Raw genomic sequence first — 22248 nt, forward strand, 5'->3', positions numbered from 1 at the left:
GTTATTCGTTCATTTATCAAATATTTACTCAACTCAATCACTGTGCCCAGTATTGCGTTTGAGGCAAAGTGTAGATCTGTTTCCAATGTCATTCAGAGGAAGGCAAGACATGCACGCATGTTAAACTAAATGGTAAACAAGGCAGTAAAGCCGGAAGAATACTTGGTGGAATGTGATGTTTTGTGATATTCGACTGTTTAACATCTTTGACTTGACACTGGCGCTTCTATCGGGAGTTCTTCCTGGGCTGTGAACTGAAAGGGTCAGCCCCGCGTACTCTGATCCCCTGCTCAGACTTCGCAACCTAGTCCCTTCAAAGAGTCGAACGTAGATTTACTCACCGAGGCACCGTAGACAGGGGCGCGCCGTCTTCGACCCTTGGATTTGTTAGGGCGCGAGGGACCCGCGTCATGTGACCAGGAGCAGCCTCCTGATTGGCTTGATTTCTCTGGTGACCTCCCTCCTCCCCCATTGGATGGGATAGGCCGCGGAGAAGGTTGGGCGCATGCGCGATGCCTGGATTGTCTTGGCCACCGGGAGTGGAGCGGTGGGGTTGGGCGATAAACAGGCTGTGGCTAGGGAGGAGGGGGACGGGGCATTCGCTCCGCTGGGACTTCTCACTCCCCACCCTGTTCTTTTAGGTGTGGTTTGGTCCGGACGCGGGGTCCCGGCAGCTGGCTTGAGCTTCCTCTGTTGTGAAAGGGGAAAGTAGCTCCCGCGGAAAGCGGTTAAAGTTGCGGAGAGGGTGCGAGACGAGAGTTCTCCCCCATGCCCGCCGAATGGTGCGGCCCTGAGTTGGTCCCGGAGCAGGCGCGACGTATCTGAGAGAGGGGGCGGGGAGGTGGCCCGCAGAACGCGGGTTCTGTGAAGAGACGTGGGGAAGATTCGACTCGGAGAAGAGGAAGAGGATTGAAAGGGAGCGAGGCCGCTGAGGGGGAGGGGGCTGCCAAGATGGCGTCGGCCTCTTCTGGGTCGTCGGCGGTCGGGTTTTCATCCGCGGATTCCGGGGTCCCTCCCTGCACCTCGTCTTCAGGTAATCAGGGCGGAGCGTGGGCTGGGGGCTGTTGACAGCTGTGCGATGGGAGGAAGAGCGAGACCCAGGAAGGGCACCTGTTGTTGGGGATGTCCGAGTCGTTGCCGGTAAGGAGGACAGAGGACTAGGCTTTCCTAGCTTTCTGAGCTGGCGGGGGGAGTGTGAGGAACGGATGGATTTGACTGAGAAAAGGGAAGCTGTCAGGAACATTGGCTGGCTTCGAGGAGACCGGGTTGAGGGCTTTGAAGGAGTAGGGTTAGGAAGGGATGGAGATTGACGGTGGGGGTAGGAAGGCAACAGAAAGGGAACCGAAGGGAGTAGAGTAAATGGAGGCTTCATAAGTAGGGAGGAATTACGTAGTGTGAGAGGCAGGTAGAAACCAAGTTGATTGCGGGATTAATTGGATGAAACTGTGGAAGAGAAGCCATGGGACTTAAAAGGTATGGAAGCGTTATGGGACGCTTTCCATTGCTGGGGAGTTAGGGAATTGTGGATTTTGTTGGGGGTGGGAGTTATTGGAGCCGTCTTTTTCGTCAGAGCTTTCCCCTAATGCGTCATTCCTTCTCACTTCGTGCCCCCCGCCCGCAAACACGCGTGCGCTCGCACAGATACACGTACACATTTTATCAAACATTCTCCTTTGGAGACTCCCATCTCTAGACTGCCCAACTTTGGGAAGGAATGGGAGGTTTTGAAGAAAACCTGAGGAATGTGGAAAATCAGGGCTAAAAGACCCTGAAAACAGATGGAGAAGGCGGAACGATGGCGTCTCGAATTGCAGTAAAGGTTGAGGGAGGTGATGCTGGGAATTAGGCCTGAGAAGGATGGGGTGGGGGTGGCTCTCAGTGCTGTGGCGAATATTGCATAATAGGAGATGGACTGGAGGAATGATTAGGCACTACATTGGCACTTGGAGAAGGGAGCCAGGGAATATAGCTCAAAGTGGTTAGAAACTATTGAAGATTGAGGGAGGGCTGAGGAGCCCACAAGAAAAGCAACAGATTGTGTGTAGGAGGGAAAATGTGTGGTGTTGGGGTTTGTGTGGGGGGGGGGTAGGGGGGGTAGTTTGAGTCAGAAACTGTTCTAGAGCTTCCATCAGAAATGTCTGGGGTTCCACAGTGACTGTTGCCTCTACACTGTGAACAGGAGAGGCTGCCAGATGATGGATGCTTTACCTGAGACATTGACATTTCCTTAGGCCTGGGATTGCATCCTTCCCATTTTGAGTTGACTAAATAGAGGGTTCCACCTTTCATATTCCAGTTCAGATGAGCAAATATTTGGTCACAAATATCTTTTTCCAAACTGCAGTTTTATTTATGTACATCTATTTTTAATTTCTTGAGAGGTGATTTTTACCTTTCCTATAAAGGATTAGCAGGCCAGAACAACTCATGTTGCATTCTAAATGTGAAGAAGAATAAAGTTAAAATGACAGTGTTTTTAATACAGTAGCTCCTCAATTTAAAGCCTCTTCTCCCCCTCCCCCACTGCTGAAAGAAGAATTGTTGTGTACAGTCATTAAACAGACTTAACTATCAAATCAGGAATTAGAAACCAGGTTGATCTTTTTTTTTTTTTTAATTAATTTATTTTTTATTTTCGGCTGCCTTGGGTCTTTGTTGCTGCGCGCGGGCTTTCTCTAGTTACGGCGAGCGGGGGCTACTCTTCGTTGGCAATGCGCGGGCTTCTCATTGCGGTGGCTTCTCTTGTTGCGGAGCACGATCTCTAGGCGCACAGGCTTCAGTAGTTGTGGGTCGCGGGCTCTAGAGCGCAGGCTCAGTAGTTGTGGCGCACGGGCTTAGTTGCTCCGCGGCATGTGGGATCTTCCCGGACCAGGGCTCGAACCCGTGTCCCCTGCATTGTCAGGCGGATTCTTAATCACTGCGCCACCAGGGAAGTCCTACTATCTATTTTAGATGTCACTATTTGATATTTTTGTATGTTTTTATATTTCCTGCCAGATCCGAGGACTAGCAGGATGTAATTCAGATTGAATAAGTGTTTTTTGCTATTGTGTTTTCACCAGAAAATCAAATATTAGATTTTAGTGGACTTTACAGCTCCTTGGCTCTACTGTGTTCATATGTGAAGTCAAGATATAAAAATGACTAAAAATAAATAGCTTAGATTCCTTTTTTTACTTTTGTTTCTTAACACCCTCCTTTTCTGCTTCTTTGGCAAATACTGAAATGGATTAAGAAATTAAGAAAAATTCTCATAAATATTTCTGAAAACATGGGATTATCGTGTGCGGATATGCAGTGTTGACTTTTTGGTGTATCTGCATGCTCACTTAGGTTTTGGCTTACTGAATTTAATTTAATAGAATATTTCATTTCAAGGATATGTTTTTGAAGAGGATAAGATGTTTGATTCTGATGCAAAAAAGGCTGCTGAGAATGTGTTTTATTTGTGATTGGAGGGGAGTGGTGCTCTGTCGGGATGGTACCAGGGGAATTAAGACATTGGCAGGAATAAAGAATGGTTTATGATTTCCTAAATTGTTAAAGGCTAGCTTTGTAGAAATTCAAGGTAGGACTGTGTGTGTTTGTGTTTTAATCATCCTAAAACCAAGTTACTGTACTTAGGTGTTTAGCTGAACTCAAATATTGATGAAACTGAAATCCTAAAGGCAAGATTCTCTGGCAGTGTTGAAAGTGGATACAGAATAAGAATGTCAGGATTCAGGGACAAATTGATGTTTTAGATAAGTCACTCATAACCTTTGGAGGCTCAAAATCTTTTGGCATTCAAATTAGGAAGGGCAGGTAATTTAGGAAAGTTGTTCCCTGCCAGTATTAAACCTCTGTCTCTATTATTTCACCATTAAGCGAGAGCTGGTCTTTTAAGCTGCTGACGAGTGAAATACAGAAGGTAGAGCAAAGCATTCACTCTGAGAGATGTCTGAGAGATCTTTTCCCAGTGGAGTAATTACCATGTTTGGATTTGTGGGAGGGAGGCAATTATAAATGAATATCAGTTTACAGCAGCCATTATCATGTGCTTGTTCTTAAACTTTGGTTAAGAAAAGGTGATGCAGTTTGCTGTCAGCTGTTTCATGTGTTAAAGGAAATGTATTCCTTCTCTTCCTTTACCTCCTATCCTCATTATTTGGACAGTGGCACCACTTAAAAAATAAAATCAGCCCTGATAAGGTGCTGTTGACAGTGTGACCATTTGTCACACCAGTGTAAGAGAGCCCCCTGTCTGCAGTTTGACTAGTCCGTCAAGAGTTTGAAATTCAGCCACTGAGTCCCCTTTTTACCACCAGGAAGGGAGTCAAGAGTTTTTGTTTTGGAGACTTGATTTGAAGTTAGTGGAGGAGTTAAAAAGTAAAGTTAGAGCGTTGAGGTGTCCTTTGCTCCCCTGAAATAAGAGCTGTGTGATAAAATCATGTGTGACTCCCCTAAGAAAAAGCACTTGAAACCTTAGAAGATCATGAACCTATAGCTCCTTTTGCTTCAGACCAGAACATTTCTGAAATTGTCACACATCACCAAATGGTTTTATCATGAGCACAAATGATTTGGAGGTAACTTTTACAGCTCCTTTTCTGACTTTCCCTTAACTACTGAGGGAGATCCTGGAAGACACAGGAGAGAAGATTTTTGCTTGGAACTTTTGTAGTAGAGCCAGTCTTATCAGTCCTTGATTCTGGTGGCTTTGTTCTTCCCAGCTGAGCTCCACCAGTAAATGTATGCTGTAATCTGATAACTCCAAATGGTAGGGGTTTTTTGTCTGTGTTCTTTGGTACAGTGTAGGCCATTTGTAGACTGATCTCTTTCCCTTCAATTCTTCCATACTAGTGAAAAATAAAGCAACTTACGCCACTTTATTGGAGTGAGAAACTGAAATTTGGAAATGTAAAGATAGAACAGAATGCCATGTAGGCGGAATATCACCAGGTTTCGTTTTGATTGGTATTTTCTAAGTAGGGAGAGATTTTTCTTTTTGCTTTCTCCGCAGAGGGTTTACACCCACCTACCCCCTCCTTTTTTCTTTTGTCCCCTTGGTAGATTCTGCTGCAAAACTGACATTAGAATGTCATTGTTTTTAATTATCCATTTATTTCTGCCATGGCTGCTCAAGCCCACTGTCAAGTATAATTATATAGACTTATTAGGTATCCAATATCTGATATTAATTGGTTATGTGTACTTATAAGTTAGCTTTGAATATCAAAATACATATTATGTTTTGTTTGATAATTTCTGTGTGCTGTTCTGGTTTGATATAAAACTGTTCTGATTAATAACTTTGCTTAAATATGTGCTAGCTACTAGCTGTTAAATATTTTATCAGTCTATTTTTCTTTGATAATAAATAATGGAAACTATAGCCTGTGAAGTGAACAACAGCGATAACACCAGGCCACATTCAAAACTGGGGAGAAGGAAAGTGTGGGGGAGTATTTTGTCCTTTAAGCTGGATATTTTCTTTCCTAGAATTTTGGGATATTCTTACTTGACATGAAGAAAGCAAAAAGACCACAGTTGTCAGTTTCTTCTCTCTTCTTTTTACTGGGTGTATCCTCTTGATCAAGGATACAGGTATGCTTCAGGAAGTATGCTGTTTCTGATAGCTCGGCAGAGAGAATCTCTGTTTCTCTGTGTTCCAAACCCCAGCCCATCATTCAGTCTCAGAGAGAGAGTGTTTGGACTGATGGTGTTTCCTAGAGGAAACCCCTTCCTAGTTCATTTCCCCTGTTGCGCTTCACTTCTCCACCCTTTCCTATCAAAAGAGAACATTGTTTAGTTTCTACATATGTGTTGGTTCTGTTTCATTCATATCTTCTATGAGCTTCTGTTGTTTCTTTTACTGTTTTTTTGTTTGAAGTGAACTTTTTTCCCTCAACTCCTCCATCTTTTTAAACTTTGTTATTGATCATTTTTCTTTTGCCTCCTGTGAAATTAGTCTGTTTGCTTATAATGGCTGTATACAATATGTATTAATTTTTAAATATCTGATTCCCAAAAAGTCACCTTATTGTTGGAGTCTGAAGAAGACTGGTAAAAAGCGAGAAGGGCAGATTCCTTGTAGGGAGTTCCATATATCTTATTATTTGCCTTGTATACTAAACTGAGCAATATGGAGTTAACCAAGAGTAAGCACTATCCCAAAGGATCAGTAATGTTGATGGGGAGTGGGCAAAGGGAAGTTACAGGAAGAGAATGGGAAGAGGTTTTTTTTTTTATTTTAGGGATATATAAATAGCTTAGAGTATATTAACTTTTCTGTGCACAGTGTAGGTAAACATCCCTGGTAAACTCCAAGTTGTCATTGACAAGAACCTGTATAAAAGGGATGGCAGAGAAGTAACTTGGCCATATCTCTTAGTTTCTTGCATTAGTGTCTGGGAGGTGATTGAAGTGCATTGTTGAGGTAATTTATGCTCATTATGATATCATTTAAGTTACTTTCTTGGCTCAAATATGTACATTCTAAGCCAGCAATATCCACTGCTTTTTTTCAAGATAGTTAGAACCAGGTTTGGAAATAGAATTGGGAGGTGGTGATCTGCCAGAAATCTCAACTGCTTCTTGGCTGTGGGTTGGCTTATCCAGGAGACTCAGGTCTTTTAAAGAAGGACTCAGATTTTTTTCACAAATTTCAACCAAAATTTTGCTGCTAAGAGATACATATTTGAGGCCTGAGAACCGTGAAATTTGGCTTATAGAACTAGAAGCAAAAATTTATCACTAGGGCTTCCCTGGTGGCGCAGTGGTTAAGAATCCGCCTGCCAATGCAGGGGACACGGGTTCTAGCCCTGGTCTGGGAAGATCCCACGTGCCATGGAGCAACTAAGCCCGTGTGCCACAACTACTGAGCCTGCGCTCTAGAGCCCGCGAGCCCCAACTACTGAGCCTGTGTGCCACAACTACTGAAGCCTGTGCACCTAGAGCCCGTGCTCTGCAACAAGCACTGCAATGCGAAGCCCACGCACCACAACGAAGAGCAGCCCCCGCTCACCACAACTAGAGAAAGCCTGCACGCAGCAACGAAGACCCAATGCAGCCAAAGATAAATAAATTTAAAAAAAAAAATTATCACTAGAGGGAAATGTAGAGATATTTTAATTTAACCCTCTCATTTTCCAAATTAGGAAAGTGAGATTCAAAGACATTGTTAATAGTGGCAAAGACTTTGCATAAAATCTGTATGTTGTCAAGATGGGTCTTAGTAAATTTGCGGCTCATTCCTTGCTACTTACTTAGTTGGCTCTTAGCTGAGCCAGGTTGGCTCTCAGCTGACCCCAGAACTGGTAGATCAAACTGCTTTTGAGCTTTTGTTTCTAAGGCATCCTTGCCTTTCTCATTTTTTCTAGAAGATCCTTAGGAAAAATTGACACCTGCTAGGAAATAAAATTTAGCTCTTCTCTAAGATGTGGCTTGGTTTTCTTAATTGGCTTGGTTTAGTTCTTATTGAGGGCATAGTAATAGTGCCTTTTCTTTTTTTCCTTTTAACACTATCTCTTAGAGCTGTGTGCTCAGCAGTACTTCTCATTAGGTAGGCTGACACTTCAGACATATTTGTGAGTATTTTCATTTGGATATCATATTATGCCTCCTACATGCAGTGGTATAATTAAAATTCAGTATTTCAAGTTAAAGAGGACCAGAGAACTTGTTTGAGATAGTCCAGCAAACAGCTGGGCTGATGACTTGTATTTTGTGCAGGTTTTTGCTTTTGCTTTTTTTTTTTTCCTTTTGAAATCTCTGGCTCTCAATATTATCAACCAGGAGACCCTCTAAGAATTAGCATTTTGCTTCCAAAAAGTCTGCTTGTCTCTTTCTGCTTTATATAAGAATTATTGACACATTTTTGTAGTAGTATTGGTAGGTCTCTGGAATTGCTTCTCTATGACCTGTTCAGGCAAAACTCGTCTGAGGAATGCACATCTGGCCAACTTCTAGCCTCCCAAAATTATATGAGTACTTCAAACATTGAAGTCAGTCACAGACTGCCTCTTAGTTTCTCATCTGGTAGATGATGTCATCTCATCTCCGACGGAAATGCTTCTGCTCTGAAAGCACTGGGAGAGGCTCTGGTATTAAGGCCAACTCTGTTTTGTTCCACACACTGAGAGCAGGGGGGGGGAGGGGAACAACAACTCATATTTTGGAGCTATTTACTGTCTGAAAATATCTTTGTTTCAATTATCTCCTCTTTTAAGGCCTTCGGTTACCTTTTTCATCACAAACACAATTTAGGGTGGGGCCAAGGACCAAAATGGAGTGCTTCCTTGAGACCAGTACAGAGTTACTCAGAAAAATTTTCTGTGACATGGTATGATGATTCAAATTTGTATTTTAGCAGGAATTGATTGGGTTGTTTCCACTTAGGCACTTGACTTGGCTAGTTCAGCTGTTGTGAAATTATTTTAGTAACATTAAAGATTTCTCAGCTAATTTTGATAATTTTGAGGCTAGATCTTTATTTTTCAAGTATCCAGGAGATCTGCTGAAATTAGGTATACCTGTTTTATAGGAGAAAATTGATATTCTGAAGGATATGAAAGGTAAATTCTTCAGAGGGAACCTCTTATATGTGCTGATACAGGTTTGTTTCAGGTTGTATAGGCATCTCAAAGTAATAATAAAGAATGGGAGGGAGTGTATAGGATTCATGCTTATTTGTAGCTTGGAGTTGTCAGCAGGTTTCTAGACATCTTTTCACATTTTTCCTCTATCTCTGCAGCAGCATAATATGTTGTAATGAGCTTGAGTTAATGTGTGGGGAGGGGATTGATGGTGGTCTGTATGTGTGGGACTGTTGAGCACTAGTTTACTGGGAAAAATGGTTATAAAACAGAGAAAGATAATAAAGCCATCCGTGTGTATCTCTTTCCTTTAATTGTTAAATTATCTAATTATTTGTTACAGAAAATTTATATAGATAAGGAAAAATAGAAACTTAAACTTACAATATCAACTTAATCCCACTATCCAGTATAGTCATATTTTAACATTCTGGTATATAATCTTTTGGACCTTTTCTATGTGTATAAATACATGTGACTTTATAGGTAAGTGTTTTAGAAAAATATTGCATTATGTAATTTTTTACCTTTTTCCATTCAACAATTTACTGTGACATCCTATCCATAAAAATAATGGATTTTATCCTACACATAAAAATAATGGTTGTATACTAGTCCATTTTATGACTGCACTACAACTTATGTCACCTATATTGTTCATTTAGATCCTTTCCCATTATATCTACCCAATTATAGTTATTATGTACAGTGCTACAATAAATATCTTTGTATATATGTCTTTGTCCACTTGACTAATTATTTCCTTAGGATAAATTCCCACTTGTGGGACAAATGGTACATATTTGTTTTTAAGGCTTTTTGCTAGATATTACCAAATTGCTGTCACAAGTGGAAGACAGTCAAGTAAAATGTATACACAGTCTTTTTTAAAAGGATAGAAGCCTGCATGCAAGGAGCTTTATACCTGGAATTTTTTTGCCAATCTGAAATCACTCCAGTGTGAAATTGTTTGGGTTACAAGTTTTGTGATCACTCCTGGAATTTTTCTTTTTTCTTTTTTTTTTTCTTCCTGGAATTTTTCTGCCTGAGCTTCTCCTTCTGTCTCTTTTTTTTTGACATTTACCTAGAACTGCAGAAAATCATCTAACATTTCACAGTATGGTACTGGGGGTCATCAGGTCAGGTCCTGTTCATAATTTTAAACTTTAGAGTTGTTGTGTGTTTTGTTTTTGTTTTTGTATTTTTTTAAATGTGCTTATTCTGCTGTTAAGCAGGTAGAACCCCAGAAGTAAGTGATAATTTTCTGTTTTTCCTCATTTAGGTTTCAACTTTCTGTGCTGTGGGGTCAACCGTAAGAGAGGTAGAACTGATGTGTATTTGTGCTGAAGAAGCATGAGCTCCTTGCAGTTACTAGCAGCCAACTCCTCTTCCCCATAACAATTGCAGACTTTTTTTTAGTAGTAGTGCATGGCCTTCTGAGAAGGCTGTGGATGTCTTGCAAGCATTATTTCACTTTAGCTCCCATTCCCCTCTGTCCTCTCCAAAAAAGATGCTGTCTTAACACAGAAACTTCTTTTCTCACAGTTCCACAGTATGAAATGAATCAGTTCACTATCTTTTGTCTCCCTCGAAGTCTTCCCATAACTCCATTTCCTTTTGTTTCAGTAAATGAGTCTTTTTCTTTTCCCTTTCTGTTGTACCTCTCATTTCCCCTGACCTTTCCCATCCTGTAGATGGGGTTTCATAATTCACAATGATAGTAGTAATAATTGCTAGTATTTATAGAGCATTTATTACATGTTAGGTGCTATACAGGACTTATTTAATTCTCATAACAACCCTATGAAATACATGTTATTATATGTCCATTTTATGGATGAGGTAACCAAGGCCTAGAGCATTTTAACCAACTTGTCCAAAGTTACCTAGTTGTAAATGGTAGATCTAGTATTCAAATCTAGCCAACCTAGGTGTTCTGGTTTCAGAGCCCACATTCCTACCCACTATACCTTATTGCTCTCTCACTAATCTGAAAGTCTGTTTGTGAGCTAACTTGACTTTAAACCAGATTAAATATTTGTTGTTCAACAAAAGAATAGTGCAGAAGGGAACTTCCCCTTCTGACTTTAGCTGTCTTAAAAAAGCAACCAAATTCTGAGCTCCTCCGTGCATAATATGTGGAGTTATTGATCATTCTTTAAGAAAATATTTTAGAAGTTAATGTGGATTTTTGCCAAGGATTGGTAACTGATTCTGCAGTCAATTCCAAGATCACTGACACAAGAGTGCCCATCAGATGCCCTCTTTTTGTCGTTGCAAATCCAATGATTGTAACCCTTATGCTTTTAATCAGAGCAAGACATGGTTCCACTTACACCAAAAAGAAAACTCCAATCTGAGATGAATTAAAAACTTTTTTTTTCTCTCTCTCTCTCTGTTAAAGTTGTTCATGTCTTATTACAAAGACAAAAAGGTACTTTCTACTGCTAGTGAGGAACTTAACATCTGTGAAACTGCTCTTTCAAGTATCAGACTTGAAAGATAGCTTCTGCTCCTCTAGAATACTGGCATTGTCTGATTCAGAACAAGGATAATCTCACTAAAAGAAATGAAAGATACTTTCCTGCTGTTTTTGCCAGTGACATTGATGACTGTTGCTGGAGGAACAGAGTGTTGTTATTCATTTCATTGAGAGGAACTGAAGGAGGAGGTCTCTGCTCTTAATCCTCTTATCAGTGAAAATGGAAGGGAAGGAAATACCTCAAGGGAAGAAAATATATGTTCATATTGTCCATTAGCAATTCTGAGATTTATTTAGTTTGTAAAAGTATTCTAGTTCCCTTGGTTTCTTGTCCTACCTAGACTCCAAGTGGCCAGGAAATTGAAAACAAAAGATAGTTTAGAAGAAAGAGAGTTGAACTGGGGCTTAGGAATATGGATTCCAGTTCTGGCTCTGTCACTGCCTTTGCTCTGTGATTTTGAGCACATCCCTTATGCTCTGTACTTTTACTTATAAATAAGATTAGATTAAAATTTCAAAGGCCCTTGCTGAATGATTTTTTTCTTAATATAAATTGTTATTGATTTATTTGCTTGAAAATGGGCAAGTAGGTTCATATGTGGCTGAAGGAACTAAGTTCTCAACTTGTTCTATTTAAAAATCAACTTTCATTTAATAGCTATAAATTTCAGCCAGATTGAACCTGCTCCGGTCAGAATTTTTTTAAAATTCCCAAAGTTAGTACACCCTTGCTCCTCTAGGTCTTTTATTTATTAATATTTTTGGTGAACAACAAGTCAGTCTTTTTTTAGTAAATATGTAATTGAGTACAGTTTTGTACCTTGATCCTTGATAATGTCCTCTAGGTCTTTTACATTTCCATCTTTCTGCAGAGGAACTAGGGCTTGAAATCACCATGGTTAGCTCTATATCCTCTATTGAGCCACTCAGAATTAAGTTATTTGAGCCATTATTTTTCTGATGCAGCCTGTTTGTCATGGCTTTATTTTTTGCTTCCAGTAGAGCAACATTAGCTGGTTGTTTAGAATGCTTCTTGGTCTAGGGCCTGTTAATAAGTAGGAGTTACATAGTCATGAAGGAAACAAACTATGGAAACGTTTTTCCCTGAGGAAGAGGAAATTTAACATTGGAACTCTGCCCTATACTCAGTTTCCCCACCCAAAAAGAGGATGATACATATGGATCGTGGATATGGGGATTATAAGATGATAGTATATACTTATCAGAGATCATTTTTCACACAGATGCTAAAAAACAAACTTTCTGTTGAATAACATTCTAGTCTTATCCATAAAGGTGACACTCGTTTTCCTTAAACATTGGCTGGATGGCATTGCTAAGCCGGGTGTTGCCATGCTGAGTTGGTATTCTTTTCTTTTCTCTCTTTTTTTTCCTCACTTCTCCCCCCTCTGTCCTCCTCCCACCTCTTCCTCTGTTTCTGCTCCTCCTCTTCCTTCTGAAGAGAAAGCTTGATTATGAGATGAACAGGTACAGTGCTGGTGACTCTTCAGTCTCAGTAGGCAGTTTCTCATTGGCAGAGCCTTGGGCCAAATGGTCAAGCCTTAGCAGATGGTACCTGCTTCCCTGAAATATCACTCTGCTCTTCATTGGGTTTCTTCTGGAACAAGCTGGGTGTTACAGCAACATTGATAAAATTCTCTAGATACTTTTCTATTCCTGTCCATTCTTCTTTGGGAGGTTGGAGCTCTGACCTGTGCCCTAGAGGCAAAACTTCAGACAAGGAAGAGAGTAAGTCTTGGGTCCTGATTCTCCTCCCCGTGTTACTTGTTCTGACTATTATTATTTAGACCCCAATATCCATCCAACTGCTTCAGCTATAGTGTTCTTGGGATTAATCCAAGCTTTGCAGTTGCAGATAGCTAAGTAATGGGCACCATATTCCACTGAGTGAAGTCCTCCCACCCTCATTCTGGGTACTTTGTAAGAGGGTAGCAGCCCTAGAGCTATGTGTTTGTGTGATAAAACTAGGAAAGGTAGCAAAGTAGAACTTTTTAGGGAGTAAGAAAGCCCCAGACCTACTCTCTGCCTTGAAATCACTTACCTGCTTTTTTTTCTCCATTGTTTAACTTGGTCCAGTGACTCCTTGCATGCAGAAGAGGTTATGTTCTAGGAGAGACTGTCAGCCTAGGACTGGATGTTGGCTCTTGGTTCTGCCAGCTCTCTCCAAACCCCTTCCTCTGGGGTAAAAGAGGAAGGGATAAGCCAGGTACTGACCAAGGAGTCCAGAATCAGTGTTGTCTTCTCAACTGAAAGCATACTGATTTCCTTATTGAGACTTACTAATTCTACAGTTGCCTGTACACTTGCACAGGTTATGTTGGGGGGAGGCGGAGGCTGAGGGTTTGGGGAGGAGCCAAGAACTTTGAGGTGCTAATTAGAATTTCATGAAGGTCTAGGTAATTGAACATTAAACCTTCCTGGGGGCCCAGCTTTACTCTTGCATTAGAAATCACATATGGGGCTTCCCTGGTGGCGCAGTGGTTAAGAATCTGCCCGCCAGTGCAGGGGACACGTGTTCGATCCCTGGTCCAGGAAGATCCCACATGCTGCGGAGCAACTAAGCCCGTGCGCCACAACTACTGAGCCTGCGCTCTAGAGCCCGCAAGCTACAACTACTGAGCCCGTGTGCCACAACTACTGAAGCCTGCGTGCTTAGAGCCTGTGCTCCGTAACACGGGAAGCCACCACAAAGAGAAGCATGTACACCACGACAAAGAGTAGCCCCTGCTCGCTGCAACGAGAGAAAGCCTGCATGCAGTAACGAAGACCCAACACAGCCTAAATAAATAAAATAAATTTTAAAAAAATTAAAAAAAAAAGAAACCATCTTGCACTGTCTGTGGTTTCTTTAAAAAAAAAATTCACATATGACAACATATTTGTATAGCACGTTGTAGTCCATGAAGTACTTTGATTTAGTTTATCTTTTTTTGGGCTGTGTTGGGTGGGTCTTAGTTGCAGCACGCAGGATCTTTCATTGCAGCACGTGGGCTTCTCTCTAGTTGTGGCACCCTGGCTCCAGAGCGTGGGGGCTCAGTAGTCGCAGCACACGGGCTTAGTTGCCCCATGGCATGTGGGATCTTAGTTCCTTGACCAGGGATTGAACCAGCATCCCTGCATTGCAAGACGGATTTTAAACCACTGGACCACCAGGGAAGTCCCTGATTTAGTTTGTCTTATCTAATCTTTACATAAACCTTCTAATATGGTTCCTCTTTTTTTAGTTAAATATAGAGAACAGTTTACCTGATGTAACAGGGATTTGAACCCAGGTCTTCTGATTTTTAAATAGCTCAGCATGTTGGCTCTTGTCTAAAAGGTTTTAAGTCAGTAACAGTTTTAATCATAAATCTGACTCGTCCTGGCTTATTGTTCCTTGGAAGCTTTAGCTTAGGGTTCCAGTTCTAAAATGGTCTTTCACCTACCTGAACTTGACCTGACTGAAGATGAAGCATCCTGCAAAAAGCATAGATTATTGGGCTCTGCTGTTTTTCTAATTTTCTGGGCCATTTTATGCAGCACATGTTCCTAACAGCTAGATGACATTTCCCTTACCTCCTTTTTTGAGAAGAGGAATGAAAACCATCTGTTCCCCATAATTTTGCTACTCTGACTCACTATGGGGAAGGAAATTTGCTGCTCTGCTTTTTGGTACCAGAAATGCTTAGTCTGTGGCCTTTGTACTACTAGGGTCTACCACAATCTCTCCTCTGAGCCCAGCTATATTCTGAAATTCTTAGGGCCCTTGATCGTTGGTCTTAAACAATAGTAATTAGAGCTTTACCTGATTGCCCTTTAAGCCCATCTTGTCTCTGCTGCTGTTTTACCATTAAACCTTACATATGGACCAGAACTGGGGTCTTCCTACTCAGGTATTATTGAGGATTCGTCCGAATTGGATTCTTCTTTTTAATTTTCTTTAATATGGCTAATCTTTATTCATTTTGAATTCTTTAGAACTAGATCAAAGTAATATATCAGTAGTCTTTGAAGAAAAAAGGCCAACATTCTTCAATATGAAGGAGAGAAAAGTTCTGTCTCCGTGTTTCCAATGTGATCATGGATGAAAGTTATAGGGATCGCAGACCCTTAAGAATTGATTTAACCTTTTAGAGTATTTTTCTATAGATAATGGTCTTTTAGTCACTTTCTAAACATACTTATTCTTGAAATCTTCTGCATTTAAATGGATAAAAGTCATAATATTTATGAGATTTAACTACACACTTATCTTACACATCTCCACTGATTATATATTTAGTAAGTACACACCAACCAATTCCTGTTGCTTTTACAGCAGCAATCAAGATGAGGATGGAAGGATGTAGAATCAGGTTCTGCCTGTACTCTATGCTTTTCCATTTTTTTGACATTGCATTTTCCCATCCTTAGCCTCCTCATCTCCATAGATCAACTTTTTTTAAAAATTGAAGAATAGTTGATTTATAATAATATATTAGTTTTAGATGTACAATGTAGTTATTCAATATTTTTATAGATGATACTCCATTTAAAGTTATTACACAATAATGGCTATATTTCACTGTGCTGTACAATATATCCTTGTTGCTTATTTATTTTATACACAGTAGTTTGTGTCTCTTAATCCCCTACCCCTAGCTTGTCCCTCCCCCCTTTTCCCTCCCCACTGGTAACCACTAGTTTTCTATATCTGTGAGTCTGTTTCTGTTTTGTTATATACATTCATCTGTTTTATTTTTTAGATTCCACATATAAGTGATAACATAGAGTATTTGTTTTTCTCTGACTTATTTCACTAAGCATAATACCCTCTAGGGACATCCACGTTGTTGCAGATGGCAGAATTTCATTCTTTTCTATGACTGAGTAATATTCCATTTGCATAAATATGTATGTGTATACACACACACACACACACACACAAACACACCACAGCTGCTTTATCCATTCATCTGTTGATGGACACTTAAGGTTGCTTCCATATCTTGGCTACTGTAAATAAAGCTTCCATAGACCAACTCTTTACCTTTTTTCTGAAATAATTAGTAGAAGTATAAAGCACCATAGATATGCTCTAAGAGTACCTACCCTTTTAGCTCTACAGGAAAAATTATTAATCAAGCCCAGGCTGTCCAATAAGTCTTAGGTATCTCTTACACCCTTTCTCTTTCAGCCATGGTATCACATGAGACCCTCTGGCTCTGATGGTTAAATGTATCAAGAACAGATATATTTCCTAGAGAAAATATGAACACTTGTGTAAGAAAAAGGACTAGAATGAGAACGGAATATGCATAAGGGCTCTGTGAGTATGGAGGAGGAAAAAGAAGGGACGTTTAAAATCCCTATCGAAAAGGATATGGTATCAATGAGCAAGAGGCAGGAGCTCATTGTCAGGTTTAGTGTGACTCAAATCCTGATTGTTTCAGTGTGCTTGATAGAGATCATGTGAGTGTGTGTATACACTTATGGTTGTGTTTGTTTATTTTTTTTTCACAGCATCTGGAATCAAGAGACCCATGGCATCTGAGGTGAGTTTTATATTGATACAATGGTTCTAAAACCTTAATTCTGGAATAGAAGGATACCTGTTTATAACATCCTTATTTTCCCCCTACTTGGGTCTTGGAATCTAGGTAGGGTTCTCACATCTCTTTGGTAGGCTAGTAATTATACAACTCTACTTTTGTCACAGTTTATTATGAATATTAATAATAGCTCAGATTTACTGAGCTCTTTTTTTAATGTTTTTAATTTATTTATTTTATTTATTTATTTTTGGATCTGTTGGGTCTTCGTTGCTGCACGCAGGCTTTCTCTGGTTGCGGTGAGTGGGGGCTACTTCTTGCTGCAGTGCGCGGGCTTCTCAATGTGGTGGCCTCTCCTGTCGTGGAGCACGGGCTCCAGGCGCGCAGGCCTCAGCAGTTGCAGCACGCAGGCTCAGCAGTTGTGGCTCACGGGCTCCAGAGGGCAGACTCAGAAGTTGTGGCGCACGGGCCCAGTTGCTCCACGGCACGCAGGATCTTCCTGGACCAGGGCTTGACCCCTGCGTTGGCAGGCGGACTCCCAACCACTGCGCCACCAGGGAAGCCCCTGAGCTTTTTTTTAATGTACCAAAGAGTGAAGTACCTAAATGCTCTTTATAGGTATTCTTATTTAATCCTGCAGAGAGCCTCTATGAGTGTAGGTACTGTTGTTATCCATGTTTTATAGATGAAAAAGTGAAGATCAGAGGTTCTATAGCTTGCCCAAGGTCCTGTAATTAATAAGGTTAGGGTTCAAAGCCAGTCTGACACTAAAGCTCATTCTCTTGTTTTGCTGTTAACACCTCCTGATTGCGTAGCTTCAGTGAATGTGGCGAACTTCTTTTAACCGTACTGAAGCTGTTGATATTCTAAGTTTTTCTCTTTTGTGCAGAGTATCTTGTATTTGCTTAATTTTCTTCCCACAGAGTATTTCCCATTCCTCTTTTTACTTCTTGCATCTCTCCTGGGTTTTGTGACGGGGCCTCAGAGTGCGGACCATTTTGGCGTAGGATTTTAGGCTTTTTTCTCAGAACATCTTCCAAGATCTGTCAGGTTATATACTGAGGGTTTTCTGGCACTGAGGGTCTTAGCAAGAAGAGTAGAACTTAAATATCATCAGGCTTTAAGATGGTAGCATGCTATTTTCAGTAGTCTTTTTGCCTTCTGGCTTGTTAACTTGAGTATCGACATCATGAAGAATACCTTCATGTCTGTTGTGCTGGCATCTTGGCTGTGGAGAATAGCCTTCTAGCCTCTGCTCCACTGGTTTTACTTCTTCCTTTTTTCAGATGCTGTGATGTATGCGAGTAGAAAACAAAGCCATACCACATTCTCAGGAATCTCTTTGAGGCACTGAGGCCCTTATCTTAGAGGATTCATCTTATTGCCACAGCCTTTTAATACTTGGGCTTGCAGTACTTGCATTTGCCAGTGGCTAGATCATTTCTGCTGGTGAATTCAGTTTGAACAAATAGTGTTCAGGTCGGGTTGAATATTAGAGGGGTAGTAGTTTCTGAAAGGAAGCTGGATCTGTGGAGCTCTGCTTCTGTCTTGCTTTTGTAAACTGAGGGTCTTTCATTTTTTCTGGGGCTGCTATTGCTTACTTCTCCTGTTTCTGCTTTTCTTTAATGATAATCATTTTAATTTTCTGTGTCATCTTTCTGAGGACCAAAGGTGAAATATGTGTCCTTTGGAGTTTTCTTCGTGTTCTTTTAGTCAGTTTAGTTCTTTGGGGAGCAACACTATAGCTGTGTGTTTGCATGGGAGGGATCTTCTGAAGATTTTATAAAATGTTCTTAACCTAAAAAGGGTGTGTTGCATGTTTTGTTTTTTTTTGATTTACCATCGTGATAGCTGTTTGGTGTGTTACATGGGAATCATGTACTAATCTTGACTCTTCTTATTCTAGGTGCCTTATGCCTCTAGCATGTCCATGAAGAAAATAGGACACCGAGGTGTTGATTCCTCAGGAGAGACAACATATAAAAAGGTGTGTCTGGGTGAAACCCATTCATCTTACTCCAGGAAGGGATAGTTCTGTCTCCTTGATATTATTCTCCACATTCCATCCCATTTCTTCATATGCTAAACCTTTGCACAATAGCCATCATACAACTTGAACTTTATTTATTTATTTTTTATAAATTTAATTTGTTTATTTTATTTTTATTTATTTTTGGCTGTGTTGGGTCTTCGTTGCTGCGCGCGGGCTTTCCCTAGTTGCGGCGAGCGGGGACCACTCTTCGCTGCGGCGCGTGGGCCTCTCACTGCGGTGGCCTCTCCTGCTGTGGAGCATGGGCTCCAGGCGCATGGCCCCAGCAGTTGTGGTACGCAGCTCAGTAGCTGTAGCTCGCGACTCCAGAGCACAGGCTCGGTAGCCATGGCACATGGGCACAGTTGCTCCACGGCATGTGGGATCCTTCCAGACCAGGGCTCGAACCCGTGTCCCCTGCATTGGCAGGCGGATTCCCAACCACTGTGCCACTAGGGAAGCCCTGCAACTTGAACTTTAGAATTTACTTCACAAAGGGTCAATAATTTCCCATCTGTATATATGGGTTTTGTTTTGTTTTATAAATTTATTTATTTATTTATTTAATCTTTGGCTGCGTTGGCTCTTCGTTGCTGTGCGCGGGCTTTCTCTAGTTGTGACGAGTGGGAGCTACTCTTCGTTGCGGTGCGCGGGCTTCTTATTGCGGTGGTTTCTCTTGTTGCGGAACACGGGATTTAGACGCGCAGGCTTCAGTAGTTGTGGCGCACGGGCTCAGTAGTTGTGGCTCATGGGCTCTAGAGCACAGGCTCAGTAGTTGTGGCGCACGGGCTTAGTTGCTCTACAGTATGTGGGATATTCCCGGACCAGGGCTCTAACCCGTGTCCCCTGCATTGGCAGGCAGATTCTTAACCACTGTGCCACCAGGGAAGCCCTGTATATGTGTTTTTCGTTTTGTTTGTTTTTGTTTTTGTTTTTGTTTTTGGCTGAGTTGGGTCTTTGTTGCTGCTCGCCAGCTTTCTCTAGTTGCAGCAAGCAGGGGGCTACTCTTCATTGCGGTGCATGGACTTCTCATTGTGGTGGCTTCTCTTGTTGTGGAGCATGGGCTCTAGGCACGCAGGCTTCAGTAGTTGTGGCACGTGGGCTCAGTAGTTGTGGCTCCTGGGCTCTAGAGCGCAGGCTCAGTAGTTGTGGCGCACGGGCTTAGTTGCTCCGCGGCATGTGGGATCTTCCCGGACCAGGGCTCGAACCCGTGTACCCTGCATTGGCAGGCGGATTCTTATCCACTGTGCCACCAAGGAAGTCCCTGTATATGTGTTTAAATGAGAATGTTCTTAATGAACAAATCTGGTGTTGGATGCTTTTTCACTGAGCTGAAGAAATTGTGTTTTCCTGTTAGATATAAACATGTAATAAGCCCCCAAGGCCGTTCTTACCTAGCTTTAGGGAACCATGTCTCTTGTGCTGGATGTACATAAAGTGAAGGCTGGATCCCATTCAGCTTGGTGATACAGAGATAGACAGCAGGTCAAGAATTTTTCTTTGTGTGTGTGTATATTTTGTTTTGGTTTTATTTTTTTTGTCTGTGCTGGGTCTTAGTTGTGGCATGCAGAGTCTTCATTGCAGCATGCAGGATCTTTAGTTGCAGCTTGTGGGTTTCTTAGTTGCGGCATGTGGACTCTTAGTTGTGGCATGTGGACTCTTAGTTGTGGCATGTGGACTCTTAATTGTGACATGCTGGCTCTTAGTTGTGGCATGCAGGCTCTTAGTTGCGGCATGTGGACTCTCAGTTGTGGCATGCATGAGGGATCTAGTTCCCCGCCCAGGGATCGAACCCGGGCCCCCTGCATTAGGAGCATGGAGTCTTACCCACTGGACCACCAGGGAAGTCCATGGGGTTGTTTTTTTTAAGATTGTAGTTTCAGTTGGTGAATAGGGCCTAGAACACCGGATTTTGAGCTAGAGATATCAAATGGATTGGAAAGATAGTAGTAATAGCCAAGAAGAGAAAATTGAACTGGTGAAGAGAAAACAGGAGAGAAGCATCCTGGAGTGACCCAATTCCCCAGTTCTGGACTAATTGGAGATGCTTAGGTTTCCTGGGGTACAGTGTTCAACCTCCTATTTGGCATCTATACCTTGTCTGGCCCATGTAAATTTTTCTTGTGTTTGTTCTCTGTCTTTATTGCATTGTCCAAAGTGATAGAGGTGGACTGACTCATTCTCAGTCAGGGACCTGACTCTCCCTGGGAATGGGCTCTGAGGCCCATGTCAATTAAACAGACATTTATTGAGCTCTTTTTATATGCTGAACACTGAGACAGAAAGATGAGTTTCTAGTCTAATTGGAGAGGCAAGCACTTAAAAAATTTGTTATAATTTTATTTATTTTTTAAAAATATTCTTATTTTTTAATTTTTTTTTAAGTTTATTTTAAAGTGTTAAACTTTTTTTTTTTTTTGGCCGTGTTGGGTCTTCGTTGCTGTGCATGGGCTTTCTCTAGCTGTGGTAAGCAGGGGCTACTCTTCGTTGCAGTGTGCGGGCTTCTCACTGCAGTGGCTTCTCTTGTGGCAGAGCACAGGCTCAAGGCGTGTGGGCTTCAGTAGTTGTGGTGCGCGGGCTCAGTAGTTGTGGTGCATGGGCTTAGTTGTTTCACGGCACGTGGAATCTTCCTGGACCAGGGCTCAAACCCGTGTCCCCTGCATTGGCAGGTGGATTCTCAGCCAGTGTGCCACCAGGGAAATCCCTATTCTTCTTTTAAAAAATATTTATTTATTTGGCTGCATCGGGTTTCGCTGTGGCACACGGTATCTTTCGTTGTGGTGTGCGGGCACTTCGTTGCGGCTCACGGGCTTCTCTCTAGTTGTGGCACATGGGCTTCAGAGTGCACGGGCTTAGTTGCCCCATGGCATGTGGGATCTCAGTTCCCCGACCAGGAATCGAACCTGCATCCCCTGCATTGGAAGGCGGATTCTTAACCACTGGACCACCAGGGAAGTCCCTAGTTATAACTTTAATGCCCAATGAGGACTAGGTAGAATATTGATACAAGTAATATTTGGTGAGGTTTGGGGATAAGGGAAATCACTTAGAACAAAATTGTCCAATAGAACTTTCTACAGTGATTGAAATGTGCTATATCTGTGTTATCCAGTGTGATAGCCACTAATCATACCTGAATGTGGCTAGTAAGACTGAAGAAATGATTTTTAAATTAAATTAACTTTAACTTAAAATTAAATAGCCGAGTGTGGCTAGTAGCTACTATATTGGACAGCACAGAACTAGATAATACGACATTTTACCATGACATTGAAATCCTGGGTTGTAAGAGTGGGGCTCTTATATTTGTGTTTTGACCATAGTATGGTAATTTTAAATCTAAATACTTCTCTCAGAAATAATTTGAATCTTTCAGGCTTTCTTCTTCAGTTAGGAGCTTTTTTTGCCACTCAGTTGTCCTTGGAACGCCAGTCAGGCCTTGCCTGAGAGAACTGAGCTTCAGTAGCTAGGCAGTGAATCAGAGTATCAGTTAATTTTAGTTACATTCTGTATCAGATGAATAAAATGTTTGGAGGACTCCATATACTCTGGGGGCAGGAACCTTTGGAGTGAGACCTAGGCTTGTTCTCTCAGTACAATGTATCTTCCAGATATAGATGTGGATAGGAG

General features: G+C 41.5%; 1 protein-coding gene across 6 annotated transcripts in view; it reads left to right on the plus strand.

The window, feature by feature from the left end:
- The first annotated feature begins 487 nt into the window (after window positions 1-487).
- PIP5K1A (phosphatidylinositol-4-phosphate 5-kinase type 1 alpha) overlaps window positions 488-22248 on the plus strand; it is a 36861-nt gene continuing 15100 nt past the window's right edge. For 3 of the 6 annotated variants that reach the window (XM_036836603.1, XM_036836624.1, XM_036836643.1), the window contains exons 1-4: window positions 559-1033; window positions 9859-9897; window positions 16561-16592; window positions 18496-18576. In XM_036836603.1, coding sequence (XP_036692498.1) covers window positions 952-1033; window positions 9859-9897; window positions 16561-16592; window positions 18496-18576 — 234 coding nt within the window. In that variant the 5' untranslated portion in view covers window positions 559-951. Of the gene's footprint in view, window positions 1034-9858; window positions 9898-16560; window positions 16593-18495; window positions 18577-22248 lie in introns of all 6 variants that reach the window. The other 3 variants (XM_036836634.1, XM_036836613.1, XM_036836651.1) reach the window with 3 other exon arrangements.

The sequence above is a fragment of the Balaenoptera musculus genome, chromosome 1 (genome assembly GCF_009873245.2).
Source record: "Balaenoptera musculus isolate JJ_BM4_2016_0621 chromosome 1, mBalMus1.pri.v3, whole genome shotgun sequence".
Classification (NCBI taxonomy): domain Eukaryota; kingdom Metazoa; phylum Chordata; class Mammalia; order Artiodactyla; family Balaenopteridae; genus Balaenoptera; species Balaenoptera musculus.